We start from the raw sequence: 21,184 nt of genomic DNA on the forward strand, positions 1-21,184 counted from the left end.
GGGCAGAATTGAAAAGGCGTGTGTGAGCAAGGAGGCCTACAAACCTAACTTACATCAGTTCTGACTGGAGGAATGGGCCAAATGTCCAACAACTTATTGTGAGGAGCTTGTGGAAGGCTGAGTTTAAATGTACTGTATTTGTCTAAGATGTATGACTTAAACTTCTGACTTAAACTGTATCTTCTTTCTATTTTTTTTTTTTATTATGACAAGGGTTTGTTTACAAAACAAATTTTCAATTGTGTTTCCTTGCAGTGTTGGGAGACACTTGTTGGTCAAGAGGTTTATCGTCTGGTTTTGATGGATCTCATATTTGCGATGCTTTACATAATCATTAGAGAATTTCTGTGGGGGTGAGTTCATATGATTCTCTATTGTGACAGTGAATGATGTTCGCCCAGGTTTGTTGATGTTTTCTGTCCCCTCAGGCTATGTACTCAAAGCATATCATTTAGAAGAAGGAAACTAGTGTTTGACATAGCACGAAATGTACTGGAGCTTATCTATGGTCAAACACTTGTGTGGTAATGTCATCTCCCCTTGCCAATCATGAAGAAACATATCATCCCCACTTTTTTTTCAGGTAGTTTCTCTCAAACTGTCTTTCTTTGTTCTCTTTTTAGGCTTGGTGTTCTGTTTGCCCCGCTGCTGCCTTCAGTACAAACTGGGAAACTGTTTCTCTTGTTCTACATGAAAAAGGTGAAGGGATAGTTCACCCAAAAATTTGAAATATTTTCTGACAAATGCATAAATGTAAAATGTAATATCCACTGTTCACTGAGGGCCTATTTCTCTCACCCCTTTAATAGAAAAGTTTGATGATTAACTTCCAAGCACCCAAGAAGCACTGGAGAGCCACACATATGAGCACCCTCTTCATCACCCTCCTGTTCTTCCCCTGCTTCATTGGAGCCCTTGCATGTGTCTTATATACAATGTGGAGGTATGATAAGAGCATTTACATTCACACTCTGCAAGACACTGCCTATGGAGGACTAAATCTGGCAAAAAACTAAACAAAATATTAGGGCTGTAAATCGATAAAAATTTTTAATCGAATTAATTACATGGTATCCCGATTAATTAATCGCGATTAATCGCATATACAAATATTTGCTGAGAAAAATTATATATATATATATATATATATATATATATATATATATATAAAATAAAAAAATATTCAGATTATTAAAATGCATGACATTCTTGTAGCAGAAGAGTTCATCATTGATAAAACAATATAAAAGTAGCTTTAGAATACAATGTATTGTTTATTACCATATTATTGATCATAAGTCAATCATTGGCATACAGTTCACAGCAATCCATTTCACAAGTGCATTTGTCAATCAGTTGGAGATTTATTATGAGAGTTTGTTTAAGAAGCGTCAATGTACACCTGTGTCGGACATTTTTTTTATTTTTTAGAAACAAGCCAGGGGTATACATAGGGTGACCACCTGGCTATTGCTCTGTTGCAGGTCAGCAGACCTGATTTTGCTGGACAAGTGGGAGAGATAACGTACTATTATTGTACAAGGTGAATAAATATTGATTTTATATTAGATGTATTTTTGCAGTGATGTTAAATGTTAATGACGCGCTGTGAACAACACTCATTTTAACTCATTTTAAAAAGCACATTTCCAAATAAGCACATCAATTCCATTATTAAAGACTAGAAAGATTAAATGCGTTCTTACCGGATTTAGTGCATCTTGAATTCATTTTTTTTGGTCTGATCTGGCTGCTTCGAGTAGGGCCTTCTCATTCAGTATGACTGTAGAACTCCTGGCAGGTGTAGGTGTTCACTTTCACCAGGAGTTCACTTTTGATGAGGTCCACAGATGCTCAGTTCCTTGTCTCTGTCCATGCAGCGGTCATCAGTGAAAACACCCTCTCCACGAACGTGTTGGTGACAGGAATGCTCAAAGCCAAAGATATCAGAGCTGTCATGTTTGGAGCACTGAACTGCTTCAGCAGAGCTGTCTGTGAAACTTTGGTGGCATACCCTGCACTCTCCTTTTTTAGGGTCACTTGTAACTGGTTTTAACCATGTATATATTGTCTCCAATTCGTTATTTAACGAACAAAGACACTTTTTCTTCTCGGGAGCTCCGGATAGACCCATTTTTCTGTTGCAGTTTTTTTTCCAGTGTTTTCCTGCTCTGGCAAGAAAAAAAGGCTGCGCTGTGCATGTTCAGTGTTTTCTTATTAACAATTTTTTTATAGTGATTTTGTAATTAAAGGACGATTAAATAAAATGATGCCGAAATAATAATAAAGATAAAAAATTATACATACAAAATTAAAATGCGGGACACTGCTTATGACTTGCAGGATGCGGGACAAAGCAAAATGCGGGAACAGGTGGTCACTCTACAATATGACCTGCGTCAGACATGCTTGTGTCGTGTCTCGGGTGTGTTGCATCATAAAAATAAAACGTTTAGGTCACTGTGTCAAGTTAAATATAGTTTAATACTCAATCTTTAAACACATATTGAGATCCCTTAGTTCACATTTGAACCCTTAGTAATGCATATCTGTGTTGTTTCTTCACTGTATAAACTGTGTGTTGCTCACACAGCTGACATTTCACTTACTGCCCTCTGGAGTATACAAGTGGTACTGCGATTAAATGTGTTAATTATTTTAACGCATAATTTTTTGTATAATTAATCACGCGTTATTAACGCGTTATCTCGACAGCCCTACAAAATATCTATATATTTCACTGTACACTCTGACTGCTCTAATCAGGACTCTATAGCTATGCTTGAATGTGAAAGCCACACCTCCCCATTATCACATAAGGACAAAGAAATACCTAAATAAATGAAAAATAAATCCAGACATAAATATATGTAAATACATTCAAATAAATATGTATTACACTAATAAGTAGTTTAATACAAATGTAAATAAATACTAACTCTTGTTTAATTTGAATTACAGCCTATAAATAAATGGCATTAAAGTCCTGGCAATGCACACTGCATGCTAGTCCAGCACACAAAACGTCTAGGTTACATATGTAACCTCAGTTCCCCGATGGAGGGATCGAGACGTTGTGTCGAAGAAGCGACACTAGGGGTCTCTCTTGAGCGCCGAATATGCCTCTGATCTATGAAAAAAGGCCAATGAGAAGTTGGCAGATAGTAATTGCATACCCCGCCCCCGGACATATGGGTATAAAGGCGAGGCATACTATGAGTTCATTCAGGATTTTTCTGAGGAGCCGGAAATGGTCCGGCCACAACAGTGGCTTGACTCAGAGATATGGCAGGGAAGACACAACGTCTCGTTCCTTCCATCAGGGAACTGAGGTTACATACGTAACCGTAGGTCCCACTTGGATCATGCCATGAACGTGAACTGCTGATACAGGTACTCTTACGTGCAAACTTGACCAGCTGTATCAGGCTGCACGTACCCTTCCCCCATGCCCCAAAAATGTCATCAGATTCCTTCTGGTTACCCTAATGAGGGGAACAAGGTGATACTTGCCAACCTGGGAATGGGCCAAGCCTGGTCGGGCCTCTTTTCTCTCTATGTTTCTCGCATAGAGCAATTACGGTCGGGGCCCTTACATGCATCAAGGGAAGGGGGTCTTCCCAGTTTCCTATTCTTTCAGGGGGAAAAGACCCTGCGGAGACCACACCTACCCGAAAGGGTAGGTCAGCGTGGTAAATACGTCACATGGGCTCTTTAGGCGACATGTGGAAAGTGGCGCGGTGGTAGATCCAGCCTCAAGGAGGGGGGAGTTGCTACACACTGCGAACGGAGGGCAGCCGGGGACTGCCTAAAGAAAACGCGGGTCCACTTTTGTAAGGGGACCGTACACCGCGGAATATACACACAGGGGGAGTCCGCGTAGGAGCCTTTGACCTGTGGATCACCTATTCCAGTACAGGGTAGATTAAGTACCCGCAGTGGATTGGGTCGGCGAGTTCCTCCGCTGAACTGCGGACCCACGAGAGCTAGGGAGAAATCATCAAGGGATCCGAGAGATGGGGTCTCCTGGGAGAAACAGGCGCATGGTTTTACCTCAGCTGAGGGAAAGGGTGCTAGGCGTAAGCGATTCACCCGGCCAGTTCGTCAGCGTGTTACCGAGTTCTACGGACTCGGACCTGAGAGAACACGGGACGATACTGACTCAGATTGTAAAATCTCGTGAAGGTATTAGGTGTTGCCCACCCTGCTGCTCTACAAATGTCTGCCAGGGAGGTGCCTCGTGCCAGTGCCCACAAGGACGCAACACTTCTGGTTGAGTGCGCTCGAACCCACAAGGAGGGGGGATGGCCTAGGTGTGATAAGCCAATGAAATGTCATCATCAACCCAGTGGGTGAGCCTCTGTTTGGAGACAGCGTTCCCTTTCCGCTGTCCCCGAAGCAGACAAAGAGCTGCTCAGAACGTCTAGAGCTCTGTGTGCGGTCCAAATAAGTACGCAAAGCACGTACCGGACACAGCAACGAAAGGGCTGGGTTTGCGTCCTCCCGGGCAGCGCTTGCAGGCTCACTACCTGATCTCTGAAGGGCGTGGTAGGAACCTTGGGCACGTAGCCTGGCCGCGGTCCTAGGATCACATATGTGTCTGCCGGACCGAACTCCAGGCAAGTGTCGCTGACAGAGAACACTTGAAGGTCCCCGACCCGCTTGATGGAGGCGAGCACGATCAGCACGGCCGTTTTGAGAGAGAGGGCCCTGAGTCCAGCTGAATCTAGCAGCTCGAAGGGGGTCTCTGGAGGCACGTGAGGACCACTGGGAGATCCCAGGAGGGGAACAGGCTTGGCCGGGAGGGATTTGACCTCCGGGCGCCTCTTAGGAACCTGCTAATTAAGTAGTGCTTACCCAGAGACTTGCCGTCTACTGCATCGTGGTGAGCCATGATGGCGGCGACATACACCTTAAGGGTGGAAGGGGACAGCCTCCCCTCAAACCGCTCCTGTAAGAATAAAAGCACTGACCTAACTGCGCACCTCTATGGGTCTTCAGCTCGGGAAAAACACCAATTTGCGAACAGGCGCCACTTTAGGATGTAAAGGTGCCTGGTGGAAGGGGCTCTGGCTTGGTTAATCGTGTGTAAGATGGCCGGTGGTAGACCAGCTAGATTTTCCACGTCCTGTCCAAGGGCCAGACGTGGAGGTTCCAGAGGTCTGGGTGCGGATGCCAGAGCGTGCCCCGTCGGAATTCGCCAGGGAGGGGCTGTTGCGAGAAGCGTAAGGTCTGAGAACCAAGTCCGAGTAAGCCAATATGGAGCCACTAGGGTGACTTGCTCCTCATCCTCCCTGACCTTGCACAGTGTTGTCGTGACAACGCGTCCGCTATCACATTGAGGTTGCCGGGATGTGAGTGGCACGCAGTGTCGCTGCTGGCTCCAAAGGAGGAGACGACGGGCGAGCCGTGACATGTGGCAGGATAGTTGGGTATGTGGATACAGGCTTCTCGGAGTGGGGCAAGGGCTGCCTCTGCGACTTCCGTGAAGACGCGAGGGGACAGAGACAGGCCGAAAGGGAGAATATGCCCGGCGTATCAGAACGTGAACCGTAGAAAGGGTCGATGTCGCGGCAAAATCGAGACGTGAAAGTATGCGTCCTTCAGGTGTACTGCTGCAAACCAGTCTAGATGCCGGACGCAAGTCAGCATATGTTTTTGCGTGAGCATTTTGAACGGGAGTTTGAGCAGAGTCCGGTTGAAAACTCGCAAGTCCAAGATCGGTCGTAAGCCGCCGCCTTTCTTGGGTACAACGAAGTAAGGGCTGTATAGACCCTTCTTCATTTTGGTTGGAGGGACAGGCTCTATCGCGTCTTTGAGTAAAAGAGTAACGATTTCCGTACGCAGGGACTTTGCATGTTCGCCGTATACTGCGGAAAAACGGACGCCCGCAAACTGAATTGCGGAACCGAGTCGAATGGTCCGGCCCAGCCAGCGTGATGGGTTGTGCAGTGAAAGCCACGCCTCTAAACTCCGAGCTAGGGGCATCAAGGGGATGAGTATTTTTGACGTACCCGGCAGGGCTTCGCAGCGGGGTGGAGCAGGTAACGCGGCGTCGGGAGGTAAAGGTGCGTCCAGAGGCTTTGGTGCCGAGACAAAGGAAATAGCTCTGTTATTGAGAATGTGAAATAATTTCAACACAACATTCTCCTCCCGGCCCTCCACCGGGGGACGGAGCAGTCTTACCACCTCTGGAGCTAACGTCTCGGACTCTGGGTCGGTCCACCATCGAGGGTAGTGAGAGCGGAGGAGTGAGGAAGCCGTCCGTGTAAAAGGTGCCCTTCTACTGCTTACTCAACTCGTCATGAACGTCCAGGAAGAAAGGAACCGGGGGGCACCTGCCCCAATCCCGTAGGAAAGAGGCGAGACGCGGGGAGCGGCTGAAGTGGCTTTCTCTCATGACAAAAGAAAGCCGCGACCGCAATGCTGTTATGGCTATGTTCTCGCACTGAGAACATAGACCATTCATAAAACACTGCCTGTGTGTAATCGCAGCACAGGCACGCAAGGCAGCTTTTATGACCGTCAGAGGTGGGGAGAAATCTACCGCACCCAGAAAATACACCGAGGTGGAAACACGTCTTTAAAAAGCGTTCAACGCCAGCTGTGTATTTGCTCTTTTAGAGAAATTAACTCTTTTAACTGCGCTGTCGATGTGCCCAGGGGCAACTGCACTGCCGTGCAGAGAAGGAGAAAGCCACTGTTTATGCGCCGTCAATCCAACAGCATGCAGAACGTCAGAGGAAAAGGCAGGAACTGGTGTGTGTGACTCGCAGCTGACTGCATGCACTACCATCGGCTCCGAAGAAAGTTTCTGAATGAACTCATAATATTACCTCGCCTTTATACCCGTATGTCCGGGGGCAGGGTATGCAAATACTATCTGCCAATTTCTCATTGGCCTTTTTTCATAGATCAGAGGCATATTCGGCACTCAAGAGAGACCCCTAGTGTCGCTTCTTTGACACAATGTCGAAGTGAGCGACAGACGGGGAACAAATTATTTCCATAATAGTTGATATTACAATGTGAGTGTGATTTGTTAATTGGTTTATTTGATCGGTTCTCTTAGGATCAAGCCGTCGTCAGGATGTGGGCCATTCAGGAACCTCCACAACATGCTTCTATCAGCCAAGGAGTGGATCAGGGGTCTGGAAAACTCTAACCCCAATATGGCCTGGCTGAGCTGGGCATACACCTATATGGTGGACAACCCTTTATTCCTTTTCATTATTGCAGGCCTGTTGCTGTGAGTATTTTTTACTTGTTGGTCTGGTGGGCCAGTATAGATTTGTGAGATTTGTTAACACTAGAATGAGGTTCTAAATGTCTGCTCATTTATAACACCTCCACCAATGTAAAGTATCTCCTCTTGTTCTTTGAAGATAGTGTTATGTACAGTATAAAGGAGTCCAAAAGCATGTGTTTGTGTAAAAATATTATTGTTTTTTAGTTTGAAGTGTAGTGAAGAGATTGCCTACATCATGCTGGCTCTGTGATTTCCCTGACAACCAAAGCCATTCATGCACCCACAATGTCAGGTGGCTTTAAAAAGTAGAGTATACCAGCCATATACGGTTGCCAGATTTCCAGCTTCGCGAAACTGCAAGTGAAAGCTAATTCTGACAATTTATGTATTGGACCCAGAAAATTAATCTCGAAACCGAACAGTCCACTCAACAACCGGACTAGAAACCCTTCTATTAAAATTGATTTTGATCTAAAATGGTAAGTGAAAGCTCCGATTATATCCAAAAATAAATTCTCAAGCAATCAATAACCTAACAACTGAGTTCTGGGAACACAAACATTTAGACATGATTTGTTAACTGAACACGCACCATTGGAACCCACGTTAAGAAAACCTTGTTTGTCTATGTAAGCTAACAAAAATCCAATGTAAGTCCAATTAAAATATAAAATCTTTTGGAGATAGTTGCCTTTCATTAGACTGCGATGATAAACAACTTTAAGGGGATTTAACAGTTAAAATTTGTCATGTGCTGGTTTGTATTACGGTTTCAGGGTCACGGTGTCTGTATACAGGAGATAGTATTCTGATGTCACGACTAGCACCACCGCTACATTATCTGGAGACACCGATCAAAACAGTTCTCTGCCAGTGTGGTGGGAGAAAGAGTATTATTAAATAATTTCAGCCAAGTGTATTCTGGTCACATATTTTAAGATAAATCTAGGAACTGTAAGGATATATATCTCATTGTTACTGGAGTAATACAGGCCCTTTAGACAAATATTTGTATCTCTTGTACACCTGTGTAAATGCAATGAATTTAATCTTGAGGTTACAACACTAGCATTCTGTGGCTTGTTTACATAAAGCAAAACCACTAGCATCTGCATGCAAGCTTGCTTTCATGTCTTGTAAGTAGGCTCTTATTTGCTTAATACTTCAAAATTAATACGTGTTTGACAATCTCAATTATTACATTTATTTTCAAGTCGACAATGTTACTTTTAAGGTAATACAAAACATGGCTGGGTCTTGTTCCTAAAGTCTGTAGTAAACGCTCTCAATCACTGTAAATAAAGCAGGTATAGGAATAAAGAGACCCTTTTTAATTTATGAATGTGATAGGCTTTTTTTTATATATATATATATTCCTTGATCACAGTAAATGAAGTGACGGCGTAATGAGCTAAAGCACACAACTTTTAAGCAGAATGTTGTCGGTTCGATCCCCACAGCCACCGTTGTGTCCTTGAGCAAGGCACTTAACTCCAGGTTGTAATATCATCTTTTAACAACTTTGTGAAAAATAATCCAGTGTTTCTATATAAACTTAATGTTTTTGTTTTTTTTGCGATCACAATGTTTCAAATTTCTTTATCTTGTTGGAAACTCAGTGCTTTGTTTACCGGTGTCCCGATCTAAAATGGCAGAAGGGGTGTGTTTGAAGACATAATCACATACTATCTATGGTTCACCACTTGTTATGTACAGAAAATAACTAGTGCTGCCAAATGTGAAGTGAGAATTATCTTTACTTGGTAACAAACACTTAAACATGCTTGCTTTTAAATATTTTTTACTACCCAGCATTTCTGATCAACAGATTTTATTTTGGGTGCTGGTTCCCCAGCATGGGATGCTGGTGTCTTCACAAGGCTTTTAAACTATCTTAACCAGCTTCTTCAGAAAGGCCATGCTGGTCAACCATTTAACAGTTATATTTTGCTGGTGACAAACATGGATATGCTGGTCCACCAGCTAAACCTGCAATAACCAGCCTAGACCAGCATGGAAATAAGCTGGTCTTTTTAGCAGGCTAAATCAACATTTGAACTTAAATACATTATTATTTCAAACTGAACATGCCATATATTCAACATTCTGTAACATCACTATAAGGAATGCATCATTGCAAAAATGGATATGGGAAGGGACGTAATGTGGCTTGAATGTTTTAATCATAAGCTGAAATATCAAATCTTTAACAATGGAGTATGGCTACATATTTTTGGCAATAACATTGACATTTTTTCCCCAAACCATTAAGGCCAAAACACACTTAAGTATGTAAACACAGATGCGAGCACTTGACCACCATATCGCCAACACGCTGTCTGGCTGAACAGGCTTAATGTGTTTTCTTGTGTTAATGTTGACAACAAACCTCAGAAAACTGCTGGAACAAACCTCATTACATAAGGGGGCGATAGTTACCTTCAAGCAACTGGATGTGTTATTATTCTTGTAAATTGCTATAAATATATTGACTATATCTTACTTGCGCAGCAATATTCTCTTCAAACAGTTGCACCGCCATGACAGTAGTTGTCTTGAAACTGAAAACTCAGCTTAAAATAGGAATATTAATGTCCACTATATCGCCTCTTGTGGCAACATTGAGAATGCAACACTTACTTGCACTGTTATGAATTGCAGCCTGACACATTTTGGAACACAACAACTCTCAAAATTGAGTTTGTGTATCTGAAAGTGTCTGCGTTCACGTATTTGGGTAGAGTATGATTTGGCCTTTATGCTCCAGATGCATTGACAGACTTAACATGAACTGCAATTTACAAATGCTGATCTCACAGTGAAATCGGAAACCGTAGGTTGACATTTCTTTTGATAAAATCGGTCTGCGCTTACTGGAATGCAAAATGCTGCCCCAGTGAACTCCCTCCCCAAACCTAAACCTATCAATCAGCTGAGTAAAAATGGAACCCCCAATCACTTATCACTGATTATGCAATTACTTCCTGGTTCCAATGCAGAATCTGAACCCAGGTCTCCCATACTGCTGATGCAATGTGCTTAACTTCCCATGTGATTTTTTTAATTGCCCTCTCTGTCTCTTTCCAGAACTGTTATATACATTCACATGCAAATTTTGGATGGACAAAAAAAAGTGATTTCAGTGTTACAGGAACAAATGGGCTATGTGAGTACTATTATCCACTTTGAATTAGTAAAATCCTTTGCACTCTTGTGGTAAATTTTATTTATTTATTTATTTATTACACCCAGATAGTGAATAAGCAATACAGCAGTAAGCGGGTGATAAAGCAAGCAAGAAAAGTATCCTAACTATATTTTTTTTACTAGGGATGCAACAATACAGTTAGCCCACGTTTCAATACATACCTCGGTTTTTTTAACCATGATGTTCGGTTCTGATGGCTTGGCACATCAGAGTGTTTTTTTGTTATTCTATGCTTGAGTAACAGTAAGAGGTTAAGGAGAAAATATATATATATATATATATTTTTTTGCAATACTCTTTTACTTGAAATAAAAAAGAAAATGAGATTCCACTTGTACACATTAGTGTATTGTATAGTATAAAATAAATGTATATAAAAAAATTAACACTGGTAGCTCACAGCTGCTGGTAGCCCATATATAAACTGGGGAGCACATGAATTCCAAATTTTTTTAAATAAACATACATGTAAACATAAATTGACCATTTCAAATAAACATACATGTACTTCAGTAAACATTAACCATCTCAATTAAACTTCCCAGTACTCCATTCATTCAGAATGTAAAGTGCAATATATATCTTTTCCTACGTTATGTTAAAGTGTGAAATCTGCACCAGCATTGCAAGCATGGTTAAGTGCCCCCTAAATTTAGTGCATGGTGATTGGATATTTACTCATGGTTTGGCGTTTCCTCATCTCAGCATGTAGACTCATGGGCACACAAACAGAGCCAATTTGGAGGAAATGAAACACATGGAAATTACGGTATTTAATAGTGGATGTCGTACCGAATGGTTCAATATTATATTGAGAATTGTGGCATCCTTCGTTTTTACATCTTCTGAAGAAAATGTGAGTGGTGCTTGCCATGATGTTAGGGTGTTGAAGGTAGTTGCCAGGAAGTCGCAATGTGGTTACTAAAGCCGGCACCACACTAGCAGACTCAAAACAAATAGATTTTGGCTGAGAGTGTCTGCCAAACTGTTTTGATGAGATCTTGCTCTCTTCATTTGGAGGTATGACACAAAAGGGCCCACCCCATGTCACTTTGGTCTTTAGATATGGCTCAAGTCCAAGTTTCTTTTTTTCCACCTATGTGTTTTATTGCAATAGAACACCTTATGTCAATTTAGTTAGGACAACACTTGGAATAATATAACATATATATATATATATATATATATATATATATATATATATATATATATATATATATATATATATATATATATATATATATACATTTGATGAGGACAAAAGGGGTTCTGATTGGTTAACGTAGAAAGGATTGCCAGGGTGACCTATCAGCCTGTGCCACAGAGTTTCCTAAAATTAAGCCTAATTTGTCATTAAGCTGCATGATTTTAGGTTTCATTCATGTTTGTAACATAAACAGTGTGGTACAAGGTACACAATGATGTATTGTACTTCTGGCTAGAGGTTTTTCAAATAGATCAGTGTTTCCCAAACTGGAGTAAGCATACCCCTGGGGGTTCGTGATGTGACGATGGGGCTACGATTATGATTACTGTTTAACAGTGAGGCGTAATAGCATTGGGAGACCACAAGAGGGCGATATACCATTTACTGAAGCCGGTCATGATCACACGCATAACACACACACACACACGGGAGTTTGCGCAGATTGAAGTCCAAATGTACAAATGTTTTTGTAATTTAAGAATTAACAGTGATGTTGATTGGTTTGCAGGTTAGTGAAACTTGTATAACTGCTAATTTTATTATGCAATTTCTCTGTATGAAGCATTGAATAGGCCTTTTCATTCAAGCTGTCAAACAACCACAAATAGACATATTTGTAATTGAAAATACATTGTGTAGGCTCTATGAAAGATACTTATACACAATATATCCAGTTATACTAGAGTGAATAATCTTTGTCCATTTGATAATGATTTGTTTAGAATTTAATGGAAAACTATGTGAGTTGTGCTCCGTGGCACTTCAGAATGTTGACACCAAGCGTTGACGGTGTGTTTGTACCTTTTGTAGAAAATAAATAATTGTTACTAATTTTAGAATGTGACATGTTGTCTGCCAAGCTCGTCTGTTATGTTTTTTTTTTATCACCGTTTGAAACATAATTTGTAAAAGATGAGATGCATAGGGAGATTTGATTCTGATGGTAAAGGTTCTTAAGTTTTGATGACCGGTTTCAGATGTCACTCACACTGGTGCGGCAAAATATTTTGACACATTCCCACGCAGTAATTTTCACTCGCATTTGCTCACACCCTAGGGTTTTTTTCATTGTTTAGGATGTTTTTTCAGCAAATTAGCTCAATTTTGCTGACCGTGTCAAATGTGAAAGTGCAGTGCTAAGACCATGTCTTATCCAATTTTTGTGAGTGCTAATTCTAAGTGCAACTTTCTTGCTAGTGCAATTGGGCGTGGGAGGGAGTGTTTGTGCTACTGTGGGTGTATGAGCACAAACTGAAGGTGTATTGGATAGAAATTAAATGCCGTAAAGTGCCATTTGCTATTTTCCTGAGAAATATGTAATTGTGCTGAAACGTTTGGTTCGTTCGTTGGTGCTCGAGGGAATGGACTAATATAATGCAGGATATAATATAATGCAGATGCAGGAATAACGGGAGAAAAACCTCAGAATTAAATGGCACTTGGTCCAGCTTTTTTGCAGTTTGCGCAGGCAATTTCACCAACCCCACTTGCATCTGGACTTGGCACATGCTTGCATGAAAATACCAAAATGTCTTGGGCATGGCCATTGACTTTGCTCTTATGACTTAAAGCCCTGTGCTTAACGCTTGCGATCTTAAAATAGGGCCCATAAAATGTGATCTAACATGTTTGAGTTGAGTTGAAGAGTTGTTTTACAAAGATAATTGTGTTAAATGCACATATATTTTAAAATACCTTGCGTGAATGTGATTATGCGTTAGAGAGGGGGTACGCAAAAGAATGTTAAATGTTTGGAGGGGTACAACACTAAAAAGTTTGGGAACCACTGAAATGGACCAAATCTGCTTTAATAAGGAGGTTTGCCATAGTAATCGTCACAATAACCTTATAATTATGACATTTTGGTTTTCACCCCTTTCTTGGCTGCATTAATGGATAAACAAATCTGACTTTCTTAGGAGGGTGAAGATAAGAAGTTCCTTATAGCTAAACTGCAGGCTATCAATGAGCAGAGTGCACATGTGCTATAACTCCCAAGGACTCAGGTGAGACATTCTTTGTAATCCTCTGAATTCTTGTTGGCACATTCCTTTTGTACATTCTAGAGGTTTGATTTTTTTTCATTTGAGTCATGGATAAATTGAAATACCACAGCTTTTATACTTGTTGTCATTTTTCCTTCTTCTGTAAAGGAGTTGTTTGTTTCAAGGAAGGCTGGATTCTACAGAAAATTTTCAACAATACGTAATCCAGGAAACACGAGACCTGAAAAACCAGTGCATAGTAGATGGACTAGGATTAAAGCTGCTTGTTGGACTCAAATTACACCTGTGCTTTGTGGTTGTTCTTGTGATGTAATCATGTTAAGCATAATTTAAAATGTTTTTTTAATACCTTTTAATACCTTTTTTTCTTGCATCAATTATTTGTTGCATCGCAACAGCAACATTTTGGTATGTTTGAGTAAATTATGATCATTTTAAACGAGGAAGACGATCAATACCTTTTATTTAGCATTTTCCATTACACATTAATGAGATTCATTAGTTTATTGTTTTGCTGTTATTTGGAGGTTTAAGATTAACAAATAAATGCAACATTTGATGTTTTAAATGAGCAATACTTCTGAATAATTAATGAGTTTGTTGGTGAATGCCAATTCTGGAATTCTGCTGTCAAATATTTTCGTATTTCGACCTTTGTCTCGGCCAACCAATTTCCGAAGGACATTATCCTAACATAAAGTCAATATACAATCCCTTATTTGTTGTTGTTGGTGTATTTTGTTTACATCCAGGGGATGAAGCACAAATGGCTTTACTGTACAAAAAATACTCAAAGAAGACTACCATGCAATTAAAAAGTCACTAGATTTGAGGACAGTCTCAGCAGGACATTATTGTCATAGGTAGTACAAGGACAATGCAGTGGGTCAAGTTTTGGTTTCTTAACTGTCATTGAAACTGGTCCGATTTTATTCTGAGGAAGGATAAGAATGCCAGAAATGCATTCTCAGAGGGAGGATCTTGCATATCTTGATCTGCTATCCACTGTATAAAAGAGGTGTTTTCATTTGAGGTGTCAATATCATGCCATATTAACTACAGAATCTGTCATTTACTCACCCAAAGGAAGGTATGTTCAGCGTGTATTTCTTATCTTGTACTATAGCCTTTTTTTGTTTTTTACTTGGTACTTTAAAAAAAAATACTATTACTTTAAACTATTCTGCATCTGTTTATGATTAGATTAATTGGTTAACCATGCTGGTTTTGTATAACTGCTTGTTTATGGTACATCAGCACACAACCTTGGAATTGTTTTCTATTCATTATTTATAGATACTGGGTTTGAATGGCAATGAAATCCACACGCCCCTTATACATCAGTCTCCCAAAAGAATATGAAAGATCTATTCAAGAATTGGGAGAATGGGTAAGCTGTTGTTATATTATGTTTTTTATGCTGTAATTTTTAAGTTATGCTAATAGATTTACAACTCTGATAGATGTTATCCTCTATCTTTTTCACAGGACCATGGGATTGTTGTCGTAGACCTGAATCCATTCTTGACAGAGACTGGGCTTCAGGCCTACTTCCAAAAGTTTGGGACAATTACAGAATGTGTTGTAAGTGCTTTTATAATGAAAATATTTAAACCAGGGTACAACACACTTTTCAACCTTCTCATTAGCAACTTACCTATGTTGTTGTGGACTCCCTTGTGAACACGAGTTTGGGCACTAGCAGAGGTGATGATTCAATACATTTTTGCGCTTCTAGCCAAAAGGGTAGAAAAGTTCAGACATGATCTCCCCTTTGTATTGAATAATAGAAAGGAAGGAGAACCAAAATGCACAATAAATGGGTTAGAAGTCAATAATGACACTAGCCATCGAGTAGTGAGACAATGTACAAATATATACACAAATGTATGGTACGCATTCACACTTTCAGTAAGTGAAACAAATAATGGCCACAGACCGATAAGGCAAAAAGAGTATGGACGCAAGACAAAATCTGTCTCTTGAGTAATCATCTTAGATGAAGATTTCCGAGGAGTGGATGCCGTAAAAGCAAGATGGATGCCCTTTGACTGAAGTAGTGTTGGTTTCTAGTCCAACTTAGTCGAGTCCAAGTCTTCAAACAATCACGTTGGAGTCCAAAAGGGGCAGAGTCAGACTCAAGACAGAGTCCATAACAGGCCAAATCGAGTCCGAATGAATCTGTTCATGAATCTGAATTTAAACTCTACATCAATATTTTAAACTTATTTTAAACTTCACAACTAAGAAAATCAGTTTGTCAATATAAATGTAACAAAACACCTCTTGTTACATTCATATTCACATTTTATGATTGGTATCCTGCTGAACACTTCAAATGGTTTCAGAATGAAAGCATACTTTACATATACAAAACTGTCCTTCAACACAAATCTTATTGAGAAATCCTGTTGACATTTCAATTATTTGTTGCTTTTTCTCCTCCACTCAAACATAGAATAAAGAAGTGAAATCTGTGTTAGTCAATACAACCTGAGTTATGTTTAAAAAATGTATTTCATTTTTATTTCTACTTCAATTTGTCAATTTAAGTTTTATTTAAAATTATCCCTATCTAAAGAAATAATAGTTTATACTGAGCCATCTGCTGACTGATTTGGGAAAATATAGTACATAGAAATGAGTCAGCACAGTAGTAATTTGCACTCGATGAGAAGTTACGTCTCACAATTTGACTGCAAATGCTACATCCAAAAACAGTTTTGAAAAGCCCACTGATAATATTAGGGTCATATCGTCACGGACATGATCTTCTATTTAATTTGCAGGAAACCGCAAAATGCAGGGCATTTGCATGCTGATTGTGTATCTAAATACCTGATGCATCCATGTGTGTCACGCAGCAGCTGCCGTAGAACAAAAAAATAATAATAAATATTTCCTTGAGCAGCAGCCGCATTGGTCTGCAATCAGTCAGAAATCTTTAAATACCAACCAAAAAAATTAGATTCAATTAAGTTTATTGTTTTTCTGTTATTTGGAGGTTTAAGATTAACAAATAAATGCAACATCTGATGTTTTAAATTAGCAAAACTTCTGAATAATTAAAGACTTGTTAGTGAATGCCAATTATGGAATTCTGCTGTCAAATATTTTTGTATAAAGACGTCTAAACTTTATTATGGACCTTTGTCTCGGGCAAACAATTTCCTTATGACATTATCCTAACATAAAGTCAATATACAGTTGTTGGTGTATTTTGTTTACATGCAGGGGATGAAGCTCAAATGGCTTTACTGTACAAAAAATACTCAAAGAAGACTACCATGCAATTAAAATTCACTAGATTTGAGGACAGTCTCAGCAGGACATTATTGTCATAGGTAGTCCAAGGACAATGCAGTGGGTCAACCAAAAACATTTTTATTGAGCTCTTTTTAACCGCAAAAACTTGAAGAATAATCATTTTGAATCATAAATTTAACAGAATTTTCCCTCAAATATGTCAGAGATATAGGCTAAAACAAGACGTGCATAAGTTACCTGCTGGTTTACAATAAAAATGAAATAAAAACGTCATAATCAACTAAATTCATCTCGTAACATGAAGTTTAGCTTCATACGCAAATTCTGTCATCAAATAATACATTTATTTTATAGTCTATACTTAAATTATAAACAAAACATTTCACTGCCCAAAATATCCTAATATCCCCGACTATTTAAAAAGTTGCACAGTTTATTCATCAAGCTATTATGAACAGTTCAAGCTGACAACACTGCATGGACCACGAGAGACTACAGAAGCCTACACGTGTAAATATATTACACCTAAAAATACTTAATATCCAATATTAATACTATTCATGTATTTTTATTTTGATATACTGTTTTTAGTAAACTGTGAGTGACATAATATGTGTGACTTGACTCAATGATGTTCTTGATTTTAAGTTTTTAACCACGATGAAACCTCAATGCGAGCACTGTCTTGGCTACACAAACGCTACATGCAATTCTACCAGTTGTCCGGTCCCGTGTTGTGTGAAACTGCCTTGTTTAGTTTCTATTACATTGGATACATTCCTGTCTTTATGTTTTCGTCGTGCCAGCTCCTTGGAAGTCAATGTTATACAGTAGTCTCAGTAGTAACTTTCAAGCATATTGGTTGACTGATGAGTGTGCCTGTGCACATGTGTATGTGTGTGTGTTTGCTAAAACACAGTGAAACAAATCTGGCCATGTCTACGACTTCAGGGGCTAAAACAGCTGCATGCAGACAGAGATGTGTTCATTAATTTATTTATTATGTTTTTTATTGCATCACAAATGTCATTGATGCGGTTAGAATCCAGAGTCCCAAAGGCTTGATGCATCTTATTCTGTGACGAGTCCTAGTTCATTAAAATTGGACTTGAGTCCAAGTCCAAACTTGAGTACCCCAACTCTAGACTGAAGCCCATGGTCATGAGAAGTTTTGTGCCTTGTGCAACTGCAATGGGGTTCGAAAACTTCAATCATGACACAGAGCCAACAGAAACACATAGTGAACACACTGTAACTGTTCTCATTCCTGCCTCTTCAACGGTTGATAAGCGAGCGGGCTACTATGTGACATGACGGTGCCTAAAATCTTCGGTGCCTAAAGTCGTCCATCATGGTTTAACCAACAGTGAAAATGGGCATCAAAGTGACCTGTGTCAACTCATTCCCATCTTGCAAAAGAGGGGTATGTGAGAGGGCTACCTAGCTCACATGGAGGGGCCAAAAATCTCCTTGTTGCAATATGGCAGTCTTCTAGCATTGCGTCAACAACTGTAAAAACATCAGGCATCGAAGTGACCTGTGCCACGCAACAAACCCGTTCCTGGCTGGTGATATTGGGGAAAGTGAGAGGGCCACTAGACAACATGGGGGCACCTTGTTGCGACAAAGCAGTCATTGCTATGTCATCAAGAATAGTAAAAACAGGGCGATCTGTCCTTCGGTTACAGAGAAGATGTCACACTCTCATTCCTGGCTCACAACAGAGGAAAAAACATGTAGTTAATTCATGATTTTGAAAAGTAATTACAGTAATATACCAAATCAGCTTACTTCACTTACTTGTAATAGATGAGACGTGAAAGGCACAGTAGTGCGCAGCTGATGCTTGGTAGTTTTCACAGATGCACTGGAATGGGACAGCCCTAGAAATGGCTGACACCCTGGCCAGTGCACTGACTACTGAGCTGGATAGTGTGCATACATCACTGTTATGTCTGTTTTAGATCTTTTCATCTGGAAATCACAACTAGCTGGCATCACAATCTAATTAACATCCGCTAAATATCTTAAAAAGATCTTTATTTTTAAGTTATTAATGTCTCAAAGACATCTGATGAATGTCTTATTGACATCCGAGAGGAAACCTCTTATAGACATATTGCAGATGAACAAATAATTACAAAAATTATATCTTCCAGATGTAAACACACATCAACTAGATGTCTGGGTGATGAATATGTGCTATCAGTATAGGAAGCTGATTGAGACAAAACACTAGTATTTGTGATAAACTAGTTAAATGTGACAAACTTTCCTTGTCATGTGCAACTTTCCCCCAATGAACAGATCAAGACTGACAAGACATCAGGTTGGCCAAAGGGTGTGGGGTTTGTTAGATATTCAACTTCAGAGGAGGCTGAAGCAGCAGAGGCAGCTGGACCGCCACATCTTGGAGGGTTTCAGACAGATATAATCAAAGTTGTTACACCAAAGGTGAGTCAAACTGCTGTTTTTGCCCTAACAGAGTAGCAACATCTTAAACATTTATGATCAGATATGAAGCATCAAGACTCTGTTACAACTTTATCATCTGTCTGTCCTGAACAGGTTGCTGAGCCGGTTAAAAAATCTCCAATACCAACCCTTTCATGCAAACCTTCACATGAATTAGAAATGCCATACAGACACACTAACAGTCTCTGTCTGCAGTGATTTACTCTAAACTCATACTCTAATATTACTCCCTCAAACTGTTTGTTATACCAATTTATTGTCATTTTTTTAACTTTAATTATCACCTTCATATTCCTTTTTTGTTTTTGATGTGATTTTATGTATGTAAAATGTCTTACTGTAAAGGATGCCTTTTATAATGTTGAATAAATTCATTCTAAAATCAGTTTTAATTGACATGCAAGGTATATTTATTTTATTTCTTTGTTATTTTGCCCACTAATGTAACAATATAGGTTACACAGCAGATTTCACATACTGTCCAGATGATGACAGTGTTTTATACACTCACCTAAAGGATTATTAGGAACACCATACTAATACTGTGTTTGACCCCCTTTCGCCTTCAGAACTGCCTTAATTCTACGTGGCATTGATTCAACAAGGTGCTGAAAGCATTCTTTAGAAATGTTGGCCCATATTGATAGGATAGCATCTTGCAGTTGATGGAGATTTGTGGGATGCACATCCAGGGCATGAAGCTCCCGTTCCACCACATCCCAAAGATGCTCTATTGGGTTGAGATCTGGTGACTGTGGGGGCCATTTTAGTACAGTGAACTCATTGTCATGTTCAAGAAACCAATTTGAAATGATTCAAGCTTTGTGACATGGTGCATTATCCTGCTGGAAGTAGCCATCAGAGGATGGGTACATGGTGGCCATAAAGGGATGGACATGGTCAGAAACAATGCTCAGGTAGGTCGTGGCATTTAAACGATGCCCAATTGGCACTAAAGGGCCTAAAGTGTGCCAAGAAAACATCCCCCACACCATTACACCACCACCACCACCAGCCTGCACAGTGGTAACAAGGCATGATGGATCCATGTTCTCATTCTGTTTACGCCAAATTCTGACTCTACCATCTGAATGTCTCAACAGAAATCGAGACTCATCAGACCAGGCAACATTTTTCCAGTCTTCAACTGTCCAATTTTGGTGAGCTCTTGCAAATTGTAGCCTCTTTTTCCTATTTGTAGTGGAGATGAGTGGTACCCGGTGGGGTCTTCTGCTGTTGTAGCCCATCCGCCTCAAGGTTGTGCGTGTTGTGGCTTCACAAATGCTTTGCTGCATACCTCGGTTGTAATGAGTGGTTATTTCAGGCAAAGTTGCTCTTCTATCAGCTTGAATCAGTCGGCCCATTCTCCTCTGACCTCTAGCATCAACAAGGCATTTTCACCCACAGGACTGCCGCATACTGGATGTTTTTCCCTTTTCACACCATTCTTTGTAAACCCTAGAAATGGTTGTGCGTGAAAATCCCAGTAACTGAGCAGATTGTGAAATACTCAGACCGGCCCGTCTGGCACCAACAACCATGCCACGCTCAAAATTGCTTAAATCACCTTTCTTTCCCATTCTGACATTCAGTTTGGAGTTCAGGAGATTGTCTTGACCAGGACCACACCCCTAAATGCATTGAAGCAACTGCCATGTGATTGGTTGATTAGATAATTGCATTAATGAGAAATTGAACAGGTGTTCCTAATAATCCTTTAGGTGAGTGTATATCACTCCATTACTAAAAATCAATTTGTCATTTCACTTTGT

At 40.0% G+C, this 21,184-nt stretch overlaps 2 protein-coding genes across 2 annotated transcripts in view; both read left to right on the forward strand.

The window, feature by feature from the left end:
- LOC127652894 (transmembrane channel-like protein 6) overlaps positions 1–14,379 on the forward strand; it is a 48,389-nt gene extending 34,010 nt beyond the window's left edge. Inside the window, exons 13-20 of the mRNA XM_052139331.1 lie at positions 256–353; positions 429–524; positions 624–699; positions 810–943; positions 7,073–7,249; positions 10,337–10,415; positions 13,584–13,670; positions 13,818–14,379. Coding sequence (XP_051995291.1) covers positions 256–353; positions 429–524; positions 624–699; positions 810–943; positions 7,073–7,249; positions 10,337–10,415; positions 13,584–13,655 — 732 coding nt within the window. The 3' untranslated portion in view covers positions 13,656–13,670; positions 13,818–14,379. The remainder of the gene's footprint in view (positions 1–255; positions 354–428; positions 525–623; positions 700–809; positions 944–7,072; positions 7,250–10,336; positions 10,416–13,583; positions 13,671–13,817) is intronic.
- Positions 14,380–14,924: 545 nt separating this feature from the next.
- On the forward strand, positions 14,925–19,689 carry LOC127652905 (heterogeneous nuclear ribonucleoprotein A0). Its single transcript, XM_052139351.1, has 4 exons — positions 14,925–15,060; positions 15,159–15,254; positions 19,245–19,391; positions 19,506–19,689. Exons 1-4 carry the CDS (start codon positions 14,980–14,982, stop codon positions 19,608–19,610), a joined length of 429 nt encoding a protein of 142 aa, XP_051995311.1. The 5' UTR covers positions 14,925–14,979; the 3' UTR covers positions 19,611–19,689.
- Positions 19,690–21,184: the final 1,495 nt, after the last annotated feature.

The sequence above is a fragment of the Xyrauchen texanus genome, chromosome 12 (genome assembly GCF_025860055.1).
Source record: "Xyrauchen texanus isolate HMW12.3.18 chromosome 12, RBS_HiC_50CHRs, whole genome shotgun sequence".
NCBI classification, from domain to species: domain Eukaryota; kingdom Metazoa; phylum Chordata; class Actinopteri; order Cypriniformes; family Catostomidae; genus Xyrauchen; species Xyrauchen texanus.

Bases quoted from the DNA above. Each gene is read 5' to 3' on its own strand.
- LOC127652905 (XM_052139351.1), top strand. From the start codon at position 14,980: ATGGCAATGAAATCCACACGCCCCTTATACATCAGTCTCCCAAAAGAA. The intron at 15,255-19,244 runs GTAAGTGCTTTT...CCCAATGAACAG, and splicing joins GGACAATTACAGAATGTGTT to ATCAAGACTGACAAGACATC. The intron at 19,392-19,505 runs GTGAGTCAAACT...TGTCCTGAACAG, and splicing joins TCAAAGTTGTTACACCAAAG to GTTGCTGAGCCGGTTAAAAA.